This window comes from Dermacentor albipictus, chromosome 9, assembly GCF_038994185.2.
Source record: "Dermacentor albipictus isolate Rhodes 1998 colony chromosome 9, USDA_Dalb.pri_finalv2, whole genome shotgun sequence".
In the NCBI taxonomy this organism is placed as follows: Eukaryota; Metazoa; Arthropoda; class Arachnida; order Ixodida; family Ixodidae; genus Dermacentor; species Dermacentor albipictus.
In genome coordinates, this window is record NC_091829.1 from 54,004,881 (window position 1) to 54,026,209 (window position 21,329).

At 47.4% G+C, this 21,329-nt stretch overlaps 3 protein-coding genes across 4 annotated transcripts in view; 1 reads left to right on the forward strand and 2 right to left on the reverse strand.

The window, feature by feature from the left end:
- Window positions 1–1,080, forward strand: part of LOC139049889 (proteasome assembly chaperone 2) — a 34,844-nt gene extending 33,764 nt beyond the window's left edge. The window contains exon 8 of the mRNA XM_070525758.1: window positions 344–1,080. The gene's annotated coding sequence lies outside the window, so the exon portion shown is untranslated. The remainder of the gene's footprint in view (window positions 1–343) is intronic.
- On the reverse strand, window positions 1,073–11,204 carry LOC139049888 (uncharacterized). The gene is made up of 3 exons (XM_070525750.1): window positions 10,879–11,204; window positions 2,162–2,315; window positions 1,073–1,496 (listed from the first exon to the last, which is right to left on the reverse strand). Exons 1-3 carry the CDS (start codon window positions 11,163–11,165, stop codon window positions 1,101–1,103), a joined length of 837 nt encoding a protein of 278 aa, XP_070381851.1. The 5' UTR covers window positions 11,166–11,204; the 3' UTR covers window positions 1,073–1,100.
- Window positions 11,205–16,397: 5,193 nt separating this feature from the next.
- Window positions 16,398–21,002, reverse strand: LOC139049646 (F-box/LRR-repeat protein 12-like). 2 transcript variants are annotated; one of them, XM_070525299.1, is made up of 5 exons: window positions 20,957–20,996; window positions 20,739–20,825; window positions 20,556–20,678; window positions 18,546–18,783; window positions 16,398–17,249 (listed from the first exon to the last, which is right to left on the reverse strand). In XM_070525299.1, exons 3-5 carry the CDS (start codon window positions 20,636–20,638, stop codon window positions 16,497–16,499), a joined length of 1,074 nt encoding a protein of 357 aa, XP_070381400.1. In that variant the 5' UTR covers window positions 20,639–20,678; window positions 20,739–20,825; window positions 20,957–20,996; the 3' UTR covers window positions 16,398–16,496. The 2 variants fall into 2 exon arrangements, with proteins under 2 accessions (XP_070381400.1, XP_070381399.1); XM_070525298.1 differs by having other exon boundaries at window positions 20,739–21,002.
- Between the last annotated feature and the right edge of the window lie 327 nt (window positions 21,003–21,329).

Genomic DNA, 21,329 nt, shown 5'->3' on the forward strand with positions numbered 1-21,329 from the left:
ATTTTGTTTATGACAGCATTTATTTGGCCCGATGGACCCCTTCGTAATGTAGTATAGTACATGCCTATGTGCTGTTCGTACTACGATTATGACGCCTTATTTTACAAGTTATGTTTAGTCTTCGTACGAGTGTGTTGTTAATATTAATGCACATAGTGGTTACGGTAAACCAGAAGTTCTCCTTTACAATGTCTGCTACACATTGTAAATGAAGTTGTGTTTACTGATAAAGTTCAGCAGTGACCTTTCTTAGTTGCCTACTGTTACCAGTAATCCATAAATTGTCTTTTACGATTACTGAACACTCAGGTGCAGTACTAACGAACCTTCTTTTCCCCTGCAGGTGCAGCATTATACTGCTGGCATTAGTAGACCACAGATACCGGTTCCGGTACATCCGTGTTGGAAGCCCAGGGAGATTTGACGATGCCAGTGTGTATGCTGGTTCAGGACTAAAAGAAATAGTGGAGAGTGTACACTTCAAGTCTCCACAGGCAATGATTGAGGACACTCGCGTTGCTCCAGTCATTTTGTGTGACCAGGCGTTTCCTTTGACAGAACACCTCGTAAAGCCATTTGTGAATCCGCGGGATGGAACTCCCGAACATGTGTTCAACTGCAAACATTCAAGAACAATGAGGATAGCGGAAAATGCTTTCGGAAGGTTGAAAGCACGTTTCCGATTTGTTGCGAAAAGGATGGAATGTCGGCTGCCAAACTCGAGGAGAGCAATAAGGGCCGCTTGCACGTTGCACAACATCTGTGAGGATTTTCGGGACAAGGTCGAGCAGCCATGGGAGCAGGAAGAACAACTTTCCACTCTTTATGTGCAACCGTCTCACGACACCCATGCTCAAACTGAAGGGGGAGAGAAGGCAAGGAATGCATTTGCAAAATACTTTGCGAAACGGGTGTCTCATTCCTCATGAGCAATTTAATGTCTTTTAAATGTAAACTTGTGTTGTTTGAAGTGAAAGCATGAATTCAGATGCTCGCGGCAGCTTATGAAATATATGTCACGGCTAGTGTGTGTGTATGTGTGTGTTCTTGTGCGCAATAAAACATGTACAAATTTATGCACCCATGGCTTCACACAGCATTTATTTCTTTGCCATGTCGCTTAAAATGGCGAGCAGCTTATCGTCAGTTTGAGAAAACTTCTGCAAAAGCTTCAGTTGCTCTTCCTTCAGTTTGATTTCCCGCTCTCGCCTTGACTCCATTGAAAGGCGGAGCTGGCGCTGCTCCTCCAGAAGCTGCGTCAATAGTGTATTTGTGGCTGGCAGCCGCTTTCGTTTAGTAGCTACCGTCTCCTTCTGGTGATGTGAGTCATCTTCACAGCTGGGGATGGGCAATGTCAGAGGGGGAATAGATGGCAGCGAGCTGTGCGCTCCTGATGAACTGCTCGGCGATGGCGTTGCCATGCTGAGCGGTGGTGAGCATTCGTCAACGGCATTGCCAGGCTCATCAACTTCGCATCGCACATTGCCGTTCAGAGCCTGTGAATAACGGGAATTTCACATCTTTACCACACGAAGAAGGACCAGTGGCAAAATGAGCGCGATAATAAATAACTTCTGTGGCTCTTTCTTTTTTTTTTTTTCTGTGTGCAACTTCTTTGGGCACTGCGTTTATAAGTTTACATGCCAAGTTAACACCTTAATATCGCAAGTAGCAACAAAAATTATGCTTAAGGCACATGTAGTTTTACCTCTGCAGCTAAAATGTCTGTTACCTGCATACTCTGCCACATAATTTTCAGCATCACTTCTTAATGTATGCTGGTGGCGACAGCATTTCCTCATGTACCAATTTTTTTTTTTCATGCTTTTCGACTATAATAATTTACATCAGGCAAATTTCCGATATGGCTCAGTATTTCCAAAATACACAATCACGGGTAGTGAACATTGTTTCTGTGCGTGGATCAATTTGGAACTGACTGAATTGACTCGCGCATGAAGCGGACAAATTGTTCCAGCATAACTTTTTGTTGGGCTAGTTGGTGCATGCTACTGAAGTACTAAAGCGCCAAACAGACGACAAAAGACATGACACAAGCACCAAACAGACGACACACACGGACGTCCGTGTCTCTTCTTGTGTCATCTGTTTGGCGCTTTAGTACTTCAGGACAAATTGTAATGGGTGCCTGCAAACTCGCCTCCTGTGCAGGGGAAAAACGTTCCGTGCAGGAGCTCTCCTGCGCAAGGCTGTCGTCGTGCAATGGAAGTGACGCAAGGAACCGGTGCAGGTCCCAGTAGTAAGGCCAGGCTATGACCCCTGACCCCGTTCCTGTCTCCTTCCGCTTTATGAGCCTGCAAGCAAAAGTAAGCGAAGAACAAGCGTTCGCAGACACCATTGAACGGCTCTTTCTTTAGCGATCCCGCTACTTGTTCGCTGTTAAAGGTGTTGGAGCAAGTTTCCCCCCACAGTCTTGAATGAGTTGTCAAATACAAGGAAGAAAAAAACTCATGCAGCCAAATGCGCAAAGGAACAGGTGTCGCAGCATGTAACCTTCGGAGGGTACCAAACAGAAGGTCCGCCTTAACAGCTAGGCCACATCTTCCCGCCCACCGATACGTGCAGCTGAAATGCGATATGAGAACGTATCATAAGAAGCCAACAAAGACGCCAAGGACAACATAGGGGAAATTATTTGTGCTTACTAATTGAATGAAATGATAAATTAATGGCAATGAAAGTGAATAAAAAGAGAACTTGCCCCAAGGGGGAACAATCCCACGTCTTCACATTACGCATGCGACAATCCACTCTCATTTCCATTAATTTACTTCTTTAATTCAATTGGTAAGCACAAGTAATTTCCCCTATGTTGTCCTTGGTGTCGGTTTGTTGGCTTCTGATGATATAATTGTAAAAATTGGGCCCCTCGGTTAACCCTGTTTCTTCTCATTCAATATGAGCACATGTACAGCTATAAATCGACATTCCAGCAAAGTGCGTCGCGTCTGTCGCTCGCTCGCCAATGTCTTTTTTTTTTTTCCGTCCACGTGTTTGCCAGTGCTACAACAAAGTAGAATACATTTTCTCTAAGTATCGTCATGACACCTACCTTAAATTTAAGAACTTTGAGGGCACTTAAGCTTCATCTTTAAGAGTGGAACATGACAGCATCCAAAGATCCCCGACTGCTTGTTGCACGTCCCAGCAGACGCAGCTTATGTAACCGTAATTTTTACCGGGAAATGCCGGCAGCAAACGCTCTGCATGGAGGCGAGCTTTCTGGTAGAAACACCGCCGCTTGTGTTGGCCAAATCCCGGAGGTAGTGCGCAGCCTCACCAAGAAAATTGCATCATTTTCAGGTTTCTGCTTTTGTTTCGCACTTTTAACATTTCAGTCTTTAGAAGATATAACATAAAAAGGCACGTGCTGTTGGTGCTTTGTTTCACGGCATTTGTTTGTGGGCTGTCATTCTCAAAATACTGAGGAATAACATTGTCAAGAATGTAAGATGTGGTAAGAGCAACTTTAGTGATAGAATAATGTGGCAGTACAACCCACATAAAATGCATGTCATACAGCACAGCGTGGCGTATAAATACACCTAAATATATGTAGTAACTTTCGCTCATGGGACGCTGAAACCGGATTTTCTGTGACACGGGGCCCTTAGCGCTGTCCCATTAAAACTTCATATGTAAAGGCAGAGGGTCCAGAGACACCTCCATAAAAAGCAAGGATGATACTATGCGTACTACAGAGTGCACCCCTGGTGGAAATGGCTGGGTGCACAATGCACAGGGGCCGCACGACGATGCTGCCACATCCCATGTTGTCGTTTGAGCCATACAGTAGTTTACCAATCGAAACCTACACTCGCTGGGAATTGAGAGTCTAGTTTAGACCTTTACAATTCATGCAGCCAGTCCGGAAGCCTTAGTAATATTTTGCTCCAACCAAATTATCTCCAACTTGTTTTTAACCTAACCTAACCTTACACCAACCTTAATCTCCATGCCAACACGCACTAAAGAAATTACGTTTCACCAGTGCGAGAATTGCCTTTCCCTAGATGGTGCTGCAAAGTCGTGCAGGTACATCATTGTTTGTGCAGGTATGCATAAGGACAAAAAAAAAATACCGGAGCAAATATTCAGTACTAGATGATGCATACGTATGCTGCAGCAAAAATCCAGAGGCCACTCATCACATCCTCGTGGAATGCGGAGGGATTCACCCTGTGGGAACCGTAGGCAACGTCCACCTTCCAGAATCGCTTGGGTTTAAAGTGGACGGTAGTGTCAATCGGTCAGCAGTCGAAATAAGCAAGAGTCGTTTACAGTGTTGGTCGGAGAAAAGCAAGGAACAGATTGATACGACCAAATCTCCAACAGTCATATCTAGCGGTACAAGGTAGACTTTGAAAGCGGGGGGGGGGGGGGGGGGGGGGAGATTAAGGAGATGTATACAAAAATTTTATGTAAAAAAACATGTATGGCATACCTGATTAACTCAAGTAGACTAGATGAGTAGTTGTCATCTCACCGTTTCAGAAGGGATGCCATTAAATCATCATCATCGCCGGTTATAACCAAACGGAGGTTACCTCTATAAACGGAGGCAAGAGTGAAATTTCACTCTCCACTGATTACAAGATATATCACTAGTCATGACTAGATGACGTGAGTTGCAGCCCGATTTAAAGGGTTCAGCCGTATGCATCCATCCATCCCAGCCATTTCCGGCAGCGGGCGCACTTCCTAATGCGCATAGTCTGATGACAGAAGGAATTCATGATAAGTTGAGAGAAATGGTCACTGATGAGGAAGGTTATAGCAGCATAGGGAGTGACCATAAACGCATCATGTTGAATATGGGAAATGTAGTGGGAAAAGAGAGCAAGGAGTGCAGAATGGCCAGTCCAAATTTGAACGCTGAACAAATAACGAATGTAGTCACTAGAGTTGAGGAAGAACTTGGCAAATGGCCAAGTAAGGTGCAGGAATGTAGTAAGCTTCTAAGTGTAATAACGACAGAAACATGGAAAGAGAAACAACATGTTCGTTGGAAAGGCGAAAAAAAAAACGAAAAGCTGGTGGAACAGGGAGATATAAGAAGCAATCACCCAACAACAGAAAGCATCCCGAGAGCAAAGGCAGGCAAAGAAGGCGCAGTTGCCGCAAGATGAAGTAGCCAGTAAATGGGAAATATACTGGTGCAAGCAAAGATAAAAGGTGAAAGTGAACATTGGTTGTCAGAAATATGCGACAAAAAGAAGGCCGCACCTAGAATATTTTGGAACCACATAAAATTATTAGGCAGAAGGTCAACAACAATACAACAACATATCCTAGACAAAGATGGAAACAAACTGGAAGGGGAAGCAGCAATAAATTACATCTGAAAAATAATGGCCGAATCTCTCCAAGGCAATCATGATGATGACCTTGAAGAAAAAAAAAAAGCAAAAGACACCTAGGTGGAAAAGCAGCTGGTGCTGACAAATTTCAACTGGAAGAAAGCTGAAGAGGAAATTCCTAAGCGCACAGCCACAGGGCTAGACGAGGTTCCCATTAGGCTGATTAATGAACTAGGACCAAAAAGTAAGGAAGCTCTGGTGAAAGCAATGGAAAAAGCTTTAAAAGATAGACGAATACCAGACAGTTCGCGACAAAGTAGAATGAATTTTATTTATAAAGGTAAGGGGGAGAAAGATAGAATTCAGTCGTATAGACTGTTGACCATTACATCGGTAATATACAGGCTAGCAATGCAAGGAATCAAATTAAAGCTGCAAGAATGGGCAGAAAATAATGGCATTTTGGGAGAACTTCAGAATGGCTTCAGAATAGGTAGGCGTTTAGATGATAATTATTTGTTCTTACTCAGTGTATAGAAATATCAAAAGAAGAAAGCAGACCGTTATATGTGGCCTCTTTAGATATTACAGGAGCCTATTACAATGTAGATTGCAACATTTTGTGGTATATTCTGGAAGAGGAAGGCTCAGGTGACGATTGTCTACAGCTTTTGAGAGAGATTTACCTAGAAAATATTGTTTGCGTTGAATGGGAAGGGATGAGGAGCGAGGAGAAAGTTCATATCAACAAGGGACTGAGGCAGGGGTGCCCTTTATTCCAATTGCTGTTTACGATGTACGTGGTGATGGAGAGGGCGCTAGAACGAAGAAATATCAGGTTTAATCTCTCATACAAACAGGCGGGTACAGTAGTAAAGCAGCAGTTTCCAGGTTTATTTTATGTGGAGAACATTGTGTTGCTAGCTGACAAGCAAATTGATTTGCAACGACTGCATAATATCTATGGACAGGAAGGCAACAATTTAGGTTTAAAATTTAGTGTTAGAAAATCAGGTGTTATGGTATTCAATTAATATAGTGAACAGATAGTGGCGATACAGGGCCAGGAAATACCTCAAGTAACAGAATATAAATGCCTTCGTATATGGATAAACGAAAGCAATAGATATAATATGGAAACACAGGAAAAAATAACAGTGAAGAGGAAAAGAAATGCAGCCATGATGAAGCACAGCGCACTAGGGGATACAACAGATACGAGGTGCTCCGAGGTATGTGGAAAGGTGTAATGGTTCCAGGACTTACTTTTGGAAATGCAGTTGTTTGCTTTAAATCAGGGATACAATCAGGACTCAACGGGAACCAAAGGTCAGTGGGTCGCCTTGCATTGGGCGCTCACAGGAAAACTACAAATGAAGCTGTGTAGGGTGATATGGGCTGCACTAGTATTGAAGTGAGGGAAGCTCACAGTAAAATTGAGTATGAAGAACGGCTGAGGAATATGGAAGAAAGTAAATGGGGTGGGAGAGTGTTGAGATATCTGTACAGGAAAGACATTGATTCACAGTGGAGGAAAAGAACTAGGAAGCTTGCCAGCAAGTATGCGGCCTGTAGGGTGGGCAACACAGCAACAAAGAAGGTCGAGCGGAAAGTCAGAGAGGCTGAAATAATCTCATGGGTGGCGGCAATGGAAAAGAAACTTGCCACAAGTAGCTACTTAAAAGGAAAAAAATGAAATCGGGAAAGAAACAACTTATGATAACTCAAAGGGAAGCTCACTACTTTTCGAAGCGAGATCGGGATGCTGTAGAAAACGCACCTATAAAGCGAGATATAAGAAGGAAGAAGCATGTGCTTGCTGTGGTAAAACTAGGGAAACGATGATGCATGTTTTATTAGAATGCGAAGACGTCTGCCCAGCAGTCGATTTACACACCACTGGTCTCTTTGAAGCCCTTGGGTTCATCGACAGCAGTGGAAAAGTAATCATCATCAGCCTGTTCATGTCCACTGCAGGACGAAGGCCTCTTCCTGCGATCTCCAATTACCCCTGTCCAGTGCCAACCGATTCCAACTAGCACCCGCAAATTTCTTAATTTCGTCGCACCATCTAGTCTTCTGCCGTTCTCTACTGCGCCTCCCTTCTCTTGGTACCCATTCTGTCACCCTAATGGTCCAACGGTTATCTAGTCTGCGCAATACATGATTTGCCCAGCGCCATTTTTTTCGTTTTGTCTATTAGAATATCATCTATACCCGTTTGCTCTCTGATCCAAACCGCTCTCTTTCTGTCTCTTAAAGTTATACCTAGCATTCTTCATTTCATCGCTCTTTGCGCGGTTCTTGTTCTCAATGACTGTCAGCCTCCAAGTCTCTGCACCGTACATCAGCACCAGTAAAATGCACTGACTGTATACTTTCCTTTTCAATAATGGTAAGCTCCCAGTCAGGAGCTCACGATGTGTGTCGTATGCGATCCAATCCATTTTTATTCTTCTGTGAATTTCCTTCTCATGGTCCGGGTTCCCTGTGATTAGTTGACCTAGGTAAACGTACTCCTCCACAGACTCTAGAGGCTGACTTGCGATGTTGAACTCTTGTTCCCTTGCCAGGTTATTTATCATTATCTTTGTCTTCTGCATATTAATCTTCAGCCCCACTCTTACACTCTCCCTGTTAAGGTGCTCAATCATTTGTTGCAACTTGTCTGCATTGTTGCTGAATAGAACAATGTCATCGGCAAACCGAAGATAGTTGAGGTATTCGCCGTCGATCTTTACTCTTAAGCCTTCCCAGTTTAATAGCTTGAATACTTCTAAGCACGCATCGGAGAGATTGTGTCTCCTTGTCTGACCCCTTTATAGGTATCCTCCTACTTTTTTTGTATAGAATTAAGGTGGTTGTGGAAGCTCTGTAGATATTTTCCACGGTATTTATGTAAGCAGTCTGCACTCTTTGATTATGCAATGACTCTATGACTGCTGGTATCTCTACTGAAACAAATGCTTTTTCATAATCTATGAAAGCCATATAGGGAAGCTTATATGCTGTGGATTTCTCGATAACTCGGCTAATGACATTGATGTGATCCATTGTTGAGTAACCTTTCCTGTACAGTGTTGTCCTTATTCTATTGGAGATTATGCTGGTAATTATTTTATATAATACTGGGAGTGACCTAATGGGCCTATAATTTTTTAGTTCATTATAACGTCGCTTATTTTTCGTAAAAAGTAAACATCGCAATAGATTAGTAAGAGGAGTTTGGCAGATTGACGGATGAAAAGTAAGGAAACGACAAAAAAAACGGAGACGTACAAAAGCAAAGTTCGCAATAGGGGATCAGAAAATTTGGTTGTGGGAGGTAATAGGGTTTTTTTTTTCTTTTTTAACCTAGGTAGGACATTAGGCAGTATAATAGCAAGTGCTTGGTGGCGCAACTCACCGCCCCGTTCCAAAGGGCAAGCTCACACCATACATCCATCCATCTATAGCATCATTCAAAAAGTAAAGGTAGTGAATACAGTGACGGGGCCCGGCACTTTAACATCCACACTACGGTGACGGGGCCCGTCGCTTTAACAACAACACTACACCGACGGGGCCGTCACTATAACAATAATATGTCGGTATTGGGGGCGAGGACTAGACTCTAGCGAGGACGACTTGGAGTCGCCATCTGTCGGAAGCGCCTCACATGCGTCGGCGTTAAATAAACATACTACGCGGCAGCCCTCCTGAACAATTTTGCAATTACTCTCGAAATGGCAGTATTTTACCTTTAAAATAATCATGTTGGACAAACAGAAAGCACAGAATGGTTTACAAACGCTATCTCTTTGCCTACTACGTACAGTAAGCTGGGACACTGCGAGCGGTCGCCGCAATCGATTCCACCGAAGCGGTTTGCGTGAAACGTAAGCAATCGCTGAGAAAACTATGTGAAATACGTTCTTATAGTGGGATGGCTGTCTGTGTAACTAAATGCAGCATAACAGAATGAAGCTGCAATGCAGCGATCGCACGGGTTCGTGGTGACCGACTTCGCGTCTGCATGCATGTCCTCGTTTCGCTTTCGCTCCGAGCACGTTTTCGCACCGTGCCGTGAGCTTTATGCCGCAGCATACGAGCATTTGAGAGTACGCAAGCAACCATTGTTGCATGGACACTATCGGAGCTGTTCAAAAATAATTTCGCTATAGCTGGTCTTCGACGCCTACCGCGACTTGTGATGTTCCGTCGCGATGATTCAGTCTTAATTTTCTTTTTCTTTTCTTCTAAAGTCTTGGAAGCTTCAATATCATTATTTCTCAAATTTCATCGAACTTCATGTTTATCGGTCTTCTAAGCGAGTAATTACCCGCTGCTGCTTTTTCTTAATTCAGTAGAATATTCATTGTCTGGTGCTACACAAGCAGGAACATGTGCCATGCATTTTTTAATGTGTTTTTACCGTTCCCCTTCCATTAGAGTGAACTTTCTTTCTTTATTATAATCATCATAGGTGTTACAGTGCATACGCAAAAGATTGTACAATCGTGGACAAGTACCCATTGTGGTTTTTCGATCCGTATGTGTGCAATCAATGTATTCCGTTACTGCACGGAAGTTGCTGACATCGTGAAATTCACGTGGTGTGGACAGTACTGGAATACAATACCGCGGTCCGTGAAGTGCTCGGCATCCCCATAGGCGCCAGCACCGAGAAGCTCATGCAGCTGGGGGTCCACACCTTCGATGAGGTTGGGTCACAGAAGTTAGTCCAGGTTGTCAGGCTCGCTTTCTCGCCTGCGGGAAGGCGGATCCTGGAGGCGCTGGAAGGCGGTGCGTGCTCGACGCGTTGTCGCGGGAGGCCGTCACGGTCTCGCCGTTCCCGCGCAACGTGCACCCGCAACGCAATGTAGGCACACGCCGGGCCCGAGCGGCCGCACTTCTCGGACCCGTCGCCGACGATCCACGATCGGTCGCGTTCGTCGACGTCGCCCAATACGGTTCGTCCGACCGGTTCGCGGCGGCCGTGGTAGATCACAGGGGCAACCTAACGACGCGTCCGTGCGGGGCAGGTGTCCGGATTGCGGAGATCCATTCTGCACTTTAGAACACATGCTCTGGTGGTGTCCCTCGTTACGGGACCACGGTCATCTCACCACGGAAGAAGAGTGGGAGGAGGCGGTCAGGCACGGCCTGCCCGTCCCAACGTCGGAACGGCTCGCGGCGGCCCCCTCCCTCATAAGAGGGTTTCGGAGTCGATCGCTCCTCAGGACCTCAATAAAGTTCACTGCCTGCCGTGAAGTGCTCGAAGTTGTTTGCATAGAATGTTTGAAAGAAGTGCGGCCATTGACGTCGCTACAGTGTTGACGTAAAGTGCCGGTCCCGTCTCTGGTTAAGGAGACGGGCCCCGTCACTGTAGTGTATATGTTAAAGTGCCGGGCCCCGTCACTGTAGTACAGATGTTAAAGTGCCGGGCCCCGTCACTGTAGTCACTACCAAAAGTAAATTGCAATGAAAGGCAGTCACCGAGGGCTTGCCACCAGTGAAAAAACACGCTACAGTGCACGGGTCTGCTCCTCTGTTGCGTGAAGATGGAAAGGCTTACCTGTATTTGTTCCCAAGGTTTTCCATTTTCTTTTTGACCTCCTTTGTTGTTTTCTTAAAGCCCGACTCTTCCAGCTTTTGCCGGATGGCATCGTAAACTTTTATGTTGCGCTTTGCGCGTAGGTCGCTAAGGTGCTCTTCCCAGAGCCGTATGAGCGTCTTGGTTTCTTCCTCCGACCATGTTGCTTTTTGAAACTCATGTCCGTTTTGTACAAACAAGCGACGGCCGCGACGTCGACTTGACCAGTACCAGTCCACACGACGCGCTCCACCAAACTGTGCGGCCATTCCATTGCCTCCTTTACTAGATGCCTGCCACAGAAGCAAAAAACCAGCTTCCAAACTCTTTTTCTTTCCTTCTCCTCACTAGTGTCAGTCGCGAGCGCCACATTTGGCTAGCGGAACCACTGGGCACTATCTTGCGTGGCTTCCGAGATTGTCGCAACGCGTGCATGCCCATCTCGAAGGCCATTAACCTCAATCATAGCTCAGCGTATGTTTGCGGGCATTACAGGCGGCAGCTATTCTCTAGTAGGAAACAACTTAAAAAAACAGCAATCGGCAACGAAGGGAGACGGACCGCGCGGAGTTGTTACTCCGCCAGCCTATCACAGAAGCAAACAAAATCGTCGTCGTGCGACCGTTTCAAAATGGCGTCGTACTTTGTACCTCCGTGGCGTCTGCTGCTCTTGTAGAGTGTTTTTCATCAGCGGAAGCGATGAGGTGCACAACATACATGGACAAAGTGTACGTAGTCTGAGCATTTCACTCTTCAAAAGTGCGTGGTTTAGTTCATTGCACTGCTGACCCCGTTTTACTCATGAAACTTCACTGCCAACTGAAACGTGACAAAAAATAATTGCAGCGAAGCAAGCGTTTTATTTCAGTTCAATAAATAATTTGGCTTTCATCATTCCACTATAACAGAGGAGCGAAAACGTACAAGATTACGCACTTATAATTTTATTTTTGTGGTTAAAGCCTCATTTAGGTAACAGCGAAAGTTTGAAGTACGAACTATTTGCAGCCTCGCGGAGGTACAATGTCTGGCGGTTATGAGGACGTGGGCGGGGCTTCACTGGAGACTTGAGTTGGACCCGACGATGGAGCCAGACAACCAGCCTTTAAAAAGCGCACGCGGAGGATTGCACCGACCGATGTTTCACCCGCTGTACCGGCCACGTAAACACCATGCACTGCAGATGCACTGGGTCTCCAGCCATCAGCACCGCCCGTGATGATGGATGGATGGTTGCTATGAGCGTCCCCTTTGGAACGGGGAGGGTGGGTTGCGCCACCAAGCTCTTGTCATTATATTGCATAATGTCTTACCTATGTTTAAAAATAGGGAAGGGGAAAAAATCCTACGAAGAATTCCCATCATCAAACTTTCTGAACCTCTATGGGAACTTTGTTTCTGTACGCCTCCGTTCCAAACGCCTCTTGCTAATCGCTATTGCGGACCGGTTTACTTTCCCCCCGCTCTCGCCGAGTCCAAGGGTTTCAAGGAGGCCAGAGGTGCCTAAATCGACCGCTGGGCAGATATTTTCACATTATAGCAAAACATGCTCCATCGTTTTTACCGTAGCCAGCCTATGCCTCTTCTTCTTTGTTGTATCTGGCTTTATCGTATTGTAGGGCATCTTGATCTCGCCTCGAAAAGTAATGAGCTTCCCTTTCAGTTATCATAAGTTGTTTCTTTCCTGATTTCGTTTTTTAATCTTAAGTAGTCACTCATAGCAGGTTCATTTTCCATTGTCGCCACCCATGAGATTATCTGAGCCTCCCAGACTTTCGCTTGACTTTCATTGTTGCCATGTGTTGCTCGCCATACCGGTTGCGTACTTGCTGGTTAGCTTTCTAGTTCTCTTCCTCCACTCTGAATCAATGTTTTTCCTGTACAAATATCTGAACACTCTTCCAGCCCATTTAGTTTCTTCCACATTTGTCAGTCGTTCTTCGTCATATCACCCTGTACAGCTTTATTTATAGTCTTCCCGTGAGCGCCCAATGTGAGGCGACCCATAGACCCTTGGTTGTTATCCAGTAATGATTGTACCCCTGACTTCAAGCAAACAACCGCATTTCCAAATGCAAGTCCTGGAACCATTACGCCTTTTCACATACCCTGAAGCACCTCGTACCTATTGTATCTCCATAGCGCTCTGGGTTCTCGATCCATTATGGCCACATTTCTCTTCCCCTTTGCTGTTATTCTTTTTTCTAAAGGGAGGGGGGAGGTGTTTCCATATCTATTGCCTTCGTTTATCCGTATTTATATACTTTTACCAGAGGTATTTCCCGGCCCTGTATTGACACTGTCTGTTCACTGTTTTCGTTGCATATCATGTGATGTTACCCGCTGGAAGCCTTTTCAGCTTTGCAGCATTCAGGAATTTCCATTCTGGGTGTCAGATTGAAACTCCATACTGCTCTCGTAACAAGGAAAGAGTTCATAATGTCCATTCTTACATATCCTAACACCTGATTCTTTAACACTAAAGTTAAAACCTAAATTCTCATCTTGCTGTCCACAGGTATTAGCCAGACGTTGCATATCACTTTGCTTCTTAGGTAGCAACACAAAGTCGTCCGCATAAAACAAACCTGGCAGCTGCTACTCCACTACTGTACCCGCCTTTTTGTGCGAGAGATTAAACCCACTTCCCTTTACCATGTACATCATAAACAGCAGTGGGGATAAAGGGCACCCCTGCCTCCGTCCCTTGTTGATATCAACTTTCTCCTCGCTCTCATCCCTTCCCATTCAACGCAAACGGTATTTTCTAGGTGCCGTTGTCAGTTGGGAAGATGACTTGGCACCCGGAGGTGCCGCGTCCCAGATCTTACATGTACTCTTCAACCCATCATCATTCGGTACATTGACCCCTGTACTCCCCCTCTACCCGTGTTGGCTGGGCGGGGGGCTTTGGTTCGGATCAACTGTCCTTCCCGGACAAGGGGGCTGCTGTGAACAGGGGGCGCGACTGAGCTACTGCACTCAACACACAAACAGCCATATCGGTCTTACTGGACACGAGCCCGACAGACCGTCAGATTTCCTTAACGCAGACGAGGTCAAGGCGTACAACCATGGAGACTCTCCACCAAAGCCATCCACAGAGCAGCGCGACCACACGAGGGTGCGCCACGACCAGTTCCGGCTCTGGGTTCCACTGAGCCAAACGAAACCCCGGGGATCGACTGGCACACACGGCCGAGTCGAGCGACCGAGAAGCATTCATCATAACTTAATGGAGAGCTTTCCTCCTGACTCATCAAAAATGACGGCAGGACGAGCCCTCACTTCGAGAAACTTCTCGCCCAAGCGGTGTCGCTCCCGGGTGAGGTGGAACCAGACCTCCTTCCGTGCTTTCGCAAGCACTTCGTGAAGGCCCGGCGACCGCCCGCCGAAAGCCGAATTACAGCGTGCCAACCAAACTTGGTATGAGCACTCGACAAGAAGAAGCACGAACTGGTTGATTGTCTGCTTAGGCAAAGGGTGCAAAATCGAACAATCTGATATGGAACAGCCGGGAGACTAAAAAGACTAGCGATCAGTTGGAGTAGAGCTGCGGGAAGCAAACGCTGCGTGTACATATGAACCGAATCCTCACACAAAAAGGGCACATTCCACGAGCCGGGATGGCTGTGAAGGGCCTGTAACTCAACGGCAGGCACCCTCGCGCCAGGCGGTACATGAACGTAGCTCGCCTGGGGTCGAGGAAACTGGCCGTAATGAGCTTCCAGCTTGACATGTGGATGGACAGATCGTACCTTTGGCAATGCGGGAGGAGACCTGGGGTGAGGATATCGACTTAGTTCTTGGATTGGAGTTGAAACTACGTCGATGCCGGGGTGAACCATGCGGAGGCATACCGGAGAGTTGCCAACCGCCGCATAAATGGTGGACGGGTAACCTGAGCGAGGCACACAATGGGAAAATGTGCTCCGCGAAAACAAGCGGAGTCGGGTGCTAAGAAAAAAAGGAAGTAAAGCTTCGAGTCGGAAGAATATCGGTGCTAAGAGCGATCTGGGTCCGCCTGACGTCAAACGCTGACCTGACGTGTAGTGCAGTAGCGACCATGCCCAGGTCGCCAATTCCGAGTCCTCCCTTATCCCTGGGCAACTTGAGCACCTACCTAGCTACACAACCAGTTGTCCCTCTCCAGAGGAAACGAAAAAGGGCCCTCTCCAAGATAAACTTGGTTATATATATATACACGCTTGTCAGGCACGTTGCGCCGTTCCGTAGGCATCTGGTAAAGGAGGCAATGACCCCGTAAGCCTCCATGCCGTAAACAGCCCGAGAGCGAAAGTAATTGATTGATTGTTGTTTGAGGTTTAATGGCGCAAGGGGCCATGGCAGGTATGACCAAAGAGCGCCATGCTAGTGTTAATGTGTTCGTAGTGGTCTGATGGGTTCTGTGAATTTAATGTGATGTGGCTCTAAATGGGCCTAAAAGAGCTGGTGTAAATTGCATAATATCTACACGTAATAAAATTATGGCAATGATTAATGACGTGTACTATGATCACTAAAACGCGTCAAGAATGACGCAATACATAAAATTTGCGAAATGCTAAAATTGCCTAGAGCACTACTGCCTCGCCAGAGCCCTTGAAACACAAGGGCCTAGAGGCATGTGCTATACGAAACAATACAGCGGCATCCTCTGAAGAGAGGAGGCGATACGAACGTATGGGGCTAATAACATGCAACAGAACATCTTTCAGGAAACCTAGGACTGCGTTGGTGTCAAAGAGCGGTTTTGCATCTAGTAACGTTTCAGGATGAAGGGGGATGTGCTGCCGGTATGCTAAGGGAAAGTGTTTCTTTCTTTCAGATTCGGCTTCTCGACACTCCTGCAGGAGGACGTGGTCCTATAGGACGGTCAGCCTTTCCCTGCATCTACCACAGGTTGGAGGCTCATTTCCACTCAGTAGAAAAGTTATGGGTGCCAAATGTGTTTCCTTAAAGCGAAAGTAATTATTTTTTCTTTTCCTTTCTTTCTTTCTTTCTCATTTTTTTCTTTTCTTTCTTTTTGTAGTGTGGCATACTTTGTTACCTTGTAACATTAGCAATTAAAAAGTTATGATGGCTCTGCTTTTTTAATTATTTTTTGCTCATTGCTAACGAGGCTACACACCATGTTCGCCGAACTGGCCGACGAGTGCGCTTGGCAGTATGTGTGACTAAGCGTTTCCGTGTGGCAGCCTGCGAATGACACTAGCCCCGCAGTGCACTGGCTCAAAGTGCACTTCGCTTCGGCGTTGGCTGGCCACTTTCAGAAAAGGGGCATTTAATAACCCTTAACCGTGTCGTTGAATCCTTTTCAACCAATGACACAAATGAGGAGGCTCGCAGAGAGGGAATTTCTGCAATGATCGCCTGTGTGCAAGGAGGTTTTCGCGAGACGCAACGCGATGTTGACGTCATAGTGATAAGACCCTAACAGCTATAGATATTGGCTGTAAACACCGTGTGTTGGGGACGGGACGTAGCTAGCTCACTGCCACGTGGGGAAAATATACGGACGTGGCAATTTATTAGGGCGCCAAAGGCAGAATTGAGGAGAGAAAGAAAAAAAGCAAAACGATATCGAACGCATTCGCAATTCAAGAGTTGTCAGTGGGCGCCTCGTGCAGGTTCGCCCCGAGGACCTCGCTGGTCGCGGAGTGTCGACAAGACGGCGCGCTTTGCGGGTCGCCGGGTCCCAGCTCCAGGTACCGGCACGAACGGGGCAGGCACCGCTCGAGGCGCCGCCTCGCGGCAGTCGACATGTGGGCACTCGTCGCGGCCAGCCACCGCAGCCGGGGCGTCATGCGCACGAGCTTCCTCAGGTGCAGCTCCTGCACCTGCGTGCACCTGAGGCAGACGTGGGTGAGGCGTAGCGCGCGCCGACCGGCCAGGAGGCGCCAGACCTCCTCGAACGCCCTGCCGTCGAACGCCGTGTGGCCGACGAACAGGTACCGGAGGTTGGTGCCCTGAAGGATCACCGTCTCCACGCCCCGGTTGCCGACGTAGATGCGCTCGATGTCCAGGAGGACGAGGTTGGCGATCAGGGGCATGACCAGGAAGATGCCGTCGTCGTAGACCGGGTAGCAGCCTTCGAGCACCAGACCGCGCAGGAAGGGAAACTGCTTCGACGACCCCAGGTCGAACCGCGACAGGAAGATGCAGTTGGCCAGGTCGAGGAACCGCAGGGAGCTGACCGCCAGTCGTTCGGACTCGTTTTGAAAGAACGTGTTGGGGTAGATGCAGGACCTCCGCAACGACAGGTGCGTGAGCCTCTCGGCGAGGTCCGAGGCCGACAGCGCCACGGAGGCGTCACTTCGGGCCGCCATCAAGGTGTCTGTTAGATGAAGGATCTGCGAAACGTGGAGGGGCGGGGGGGGGGAGGAGGGGAAGGATTTACTTACCGCGAAGCTGTTAATGGTGACCGCAGCGCGGCTGGTAAAAAGGTGAAGCGGTGCGAGGATGGGTGATGTGGGTCACGTATGGTCAGACTTTACAAATATGTAAAGTAGGTGTGCTGTGTGTGGGAGGGGGGAGAGGGGGTGGCGGAGAGCATCGCATTTTCTCCCCGTTTCGAAGAAGTCTCCTTTGGCAACTTCACACGGGTTTGGCGTATACGCGGGATCTGGGTGCATATGTAAGCGGCCTGTCACGAAAAAAAGTGCCACCTGGAGGGTGTAGCCACGGCGAATACGAAGGCGACTGTCGTATAGTTGCCGCTTTACTCCTCTAATTCGTTTAAATTTAAGGAGCTCAACTCGTAAAAATTTTGTCCTTTTGCTATCTTCTTTGAAAAAGTCCATGGCCTTATCATATATGCATGGCGGATAATGCAGATACTCTGTTTTTCACCGACCGATGACCTTCGGAGGGTTTCGTGACGTCACATGAAGTCCGCCAAACAGCACCTCCTGTTGCACATGCATTAAAACAGGCATTGGACACTAGCACAACGTTACCGTTTTGCCAGCCGATTTTTTTTTAAAATTGTTATCTCCACCGAACGGCATGCCAACTACCACGTGTACGCAGCTCGGATCAGCTACATATACAGTCGTATCATCATCATCATCATCAGCCTAGTTACGCCCACTGCAGGGCAAAATGCCTCTCCCATACTTCTCCAACCACCCCGGTCCTGTACTAATTGTGGCCATGTTGTCCCTGCGAACATCTTAATGTCATCCGCCCACCTAACTTTCTGCCGCCCCCTGCTACGCTTCCCTTCCCTTGGAATCCAGTCCGTAACCCTTAATGACCATCGGTTATCTTCCCTCCTCATTACATGTCCGGCCCATGCCCATTTCTTTTTGTTGATTTCAACTAAGATGTCATTTACCCGCGTTTGTTGCCTCACCCAATCTGCTCTTTTCTTATCCCTTAACGTTACACCGATCATTCTTCTTTCCATAGCTCGTTAAGTCGTCCTCAATTTCAGCAGAACCCTTTTCGTAAGCCTCCAGGTTTCTGCCCCATATGTGAGTACTGGTAACACACAGCTGTTATACACTTTCCTTTTGAGGGATAGTGGCAACCTGCTGTTCATGATTTGAGAATGACTGCCAAACGCACCCCAGCCCATTCTTCTGGTTATTTCAGTCTCATGATCCGGATCCGTGGTCACTACCTGTCGTATACAGCGTGCTAACCTTGAGCGACGAGCAGCGGTCCCGGAGGTGTCTGAACACCGCCGCTATCAGTCGCTGTGAACGCTTCTCAAAGAAGGCGTCCTTCTTGGCGCTCGTTATCCTCAGCTCCACGAGGTTGACGTCGGCGCAGTGGCGGACGAGGCGCCACAGCTGCAGAGCCGACAGCGGCTGCGACGTCACGTCGATCACCCGCCGGAGTGACCAGTCGTGAGTCACCCGCCACCACCGGTGGCACACGCTGGAAAGCACGAGGGTTATCGTCGTTATTCGGCGTGCACGGGGGTTTCAGGAAGTGGTGTTCGAAATTTCCGAAAAATAAGTTTAGCAATTTCCTGGTTTTACACACACACACACACACACACACACACACACACACACATATATATATATATATATATATATATATATATATATATATATATATATATATATATATATATATATATATATATAAGTAGCCACACTCTCCTCCTCCGCCTTCACTCCTCCTCGTTTCTCCTCTCTTTCACGCTCCCTCGACCGTGGCGCCGCCTACACTGCTCGAGCGTGGCAACGGCGCCAACATGCGCTCCTCGCCACTCCGTAGACGCTTCTCGAGCAAAAATGGCGCTGATGCACGACGTTTGGCCCACGTGATGCTACTAGGCCAATAGCGACGCGGCGTAGGGCTCGACCAGAGCGCACGAGGAGGAGGCGGCATTCTTTAAAGCGTGGCACTACTTTACGAAGTTTAAGGGGCTTTACACAGGACATGTGCACTCCCCCTCCCGCTTCACCGAAAAAAAAAATCAGCTGGAATTTTTTGGGGGGAGGAGAGGGGGAAGGAGGGTAGTGTCACGGACTTATAATCGCCACTGTATAGCCAAGTATGGGGAAAAAAAAGATATGCCGATCCCATGCACTGTGGAAATCGATGTCCTCTGGGTTGTTGCGCGGGAACACGAAGGTAAGCGCTGCAGTTTCTGCAGTGCTTTTGCAGCTTTCCAGAGGGCTTTGTGTCGACGGCCAGGGAGTTCTTGATGGCGCTGTGGCGAGGCCCCCGGAAGTTCGTTGGAAATGCCTTCCGCTCTCCCCGGCCGTGTTCATTACACACGTTCTCGACCACTCCCCGACGCGGCGTTCAAGACGACAGCAGCAGCGGAAGAGTTGAAGGAAGAGGCAAAGAAAGCTTCGCTTTAAGATCGAACTAACTTTACCGAAAGAGCCATATGACTACTTTCAATGCGAGACCTAACCGAAGCCTGTCATTGGGAGAGTTCCGGCTCGGAGATAACGGTCCCGTCAAGCCGAATGTCTTCGAGCAAAGTGCCTCGAGCGGCAAGTCGCGCGGCAAGTTTGCCTGCACTTTCGGGCTTCTTTCACGCTCAGAAAAGCACTTTTCTTTTAATGCGTCTTTATTTCTGCGTTTAATAGGCCAAGCATTGCGGCAGAAAGGGGGTGCTACATAAAAAGCACTTTTATGTAGCACGTATTGAGCAACAGGAAGTGGTGCCGGGAGTTTTGCATGTCGCTCCACAATTTTCTCATTGACACTTCTCATGTAACTATAATACTTGAGAAGTTGATTATGTAATTAAGACTATCTAATTAGGCGGAATGAAAGAAATAGTTTGTGCATCTCCAAGCGACGGCAAACATTACCTTTGTTCTGTCCAGCTGCGTGGCAATTGCATATTTTTTAACTTTGGCTTAAGTTCGCTAGGACGCCCTATAGAGCAGCAGCAACCACAATGATGAAAGTCCCGCTATGAAACATTCGCTTTAAATCTATGGTGCACCAGCAGCATTATTATTCAGAACACTCCCTACTTCCAGATGTCTTCCTCACCAGAGACTCCAATCGCGAGCTCTCAGTAGGCTGTTTGCCAATTTAGACTGAGCTACGATGACTCGCCAACGTAGGACATGGAACAAAGCGCAGATGCATATCTCTTTGTGGAAAGACGATCCGCAAACGCTTCGGACGGGGTCGCTAGGAAAACGCTTTCATAAGAGAAGTACAATAGTTACCGTGAGCATTTGCATATGTCCTTGAACTGCAGACGTCGGAAGATGCTCAGCAGGAGGCTGTCCGGCAGGCAGTCGATGTGCATGATGTCCTCGCCCGTGCAGATGCTCAAGGCGGCCGCCAACCTGGATCGTGAACCGCTGCGGTGAGGATGACGGTGACCTCAAAGTCTCTGGTATACATACCCACTCACGGGGTTGGCCAAGAGTCGGGCAGATTTTGCGTATGTGCCAAGTGAATAAATTGAGAAATCCGTACGTTTGATGAATCAACTAAAGCGAGGAAAATCTAATACGATTCGGTAAACACTCATTCTAATAGAACGCAGAAAAAGAAAGAAAATATGTCTGCATATTGATAAATGAGGCAATAAGGGAAGAATGAAATGATTAATGCGGCGAACAATGAAATCGATCGAACAGTCTCCTTCTTCTCGTGCTCGCCTTCAACGTCGTCTTTCTCGAGTGATGTGACACGTGCAAGCTGCGTGCTGGCCTCCACGTGGGGGAATAAACGCTGTGGAACATGATATACAGGCTGCATCGGCTGGGTTAGAGATGTGCGTATGCTTTGCACGGGGTGGTTGGGGCGTTAACTGTGGGATCCCGTGTACACTAACTCTAGCTAACAATTGCCGAAGAAGGCCATGACCACTGCGGTTGTAACTGTACGTGGCAACTGATGCCCTTAACGTTGGTACATCATGTATTTCCGGGGGCTAAGTGCCTATATGCCTATGTATGTATGTATGTATGTATGTATGTATGTATGTATGT

What these genes read in the sequence shown, in the direction of transcription:
- LOC139049646 (XM_070525298.1), bottom strand. Translation starts at nt 20,638, where the DNA reads ATGCACATCGACTGCCTGCCGGACAGCCTCCTGCTGAGCATCTTCCGA. An exon ending in GACATATGCAAATGCTCACG is followed by an intron (nt 18,784 to 20,555) that starts GTAACTATTGTA and finishes CGTGCTTTCCAG; the next exon opens with CGTGTGCCACCGGTGGTGGC. An exon ending in ACCGCTGCTCGTCGCTCAAG is followed by an intron (nt 17,250 to 18,545) that starts GTTAGCACGCTG and finishes CACGTTTCGCAG; the next exon opens with ATCCTTCATCTAACAGACAC.
- LOC139049888 (XM_070525750.1), bottom strand. Translation starts at nt 11,165, where the DNA reads ATGGCCGCACAGTTTGGTGGAGCGCGTCGTGTGGACTGGTACTGGTCA. An exon ending in AACCTTGGGAACAAATACAG is followed by an intron (nt 2,316 to 10,878) that starts GTAAGCCTTTCC and finishes TTTTGCTTGCAG; the next exon opens with GCTCATAAAGCGGAAGGAGA. An exon ending in GTTTTTCCCCTGCACAGGAG is followed by an intron (nt 1,497 to 2,161) that starts GCGAGTTTGCAG and finishes CGTTATTCACAG; the next exon opens with GCTCTGAACGGCAATGTGCG.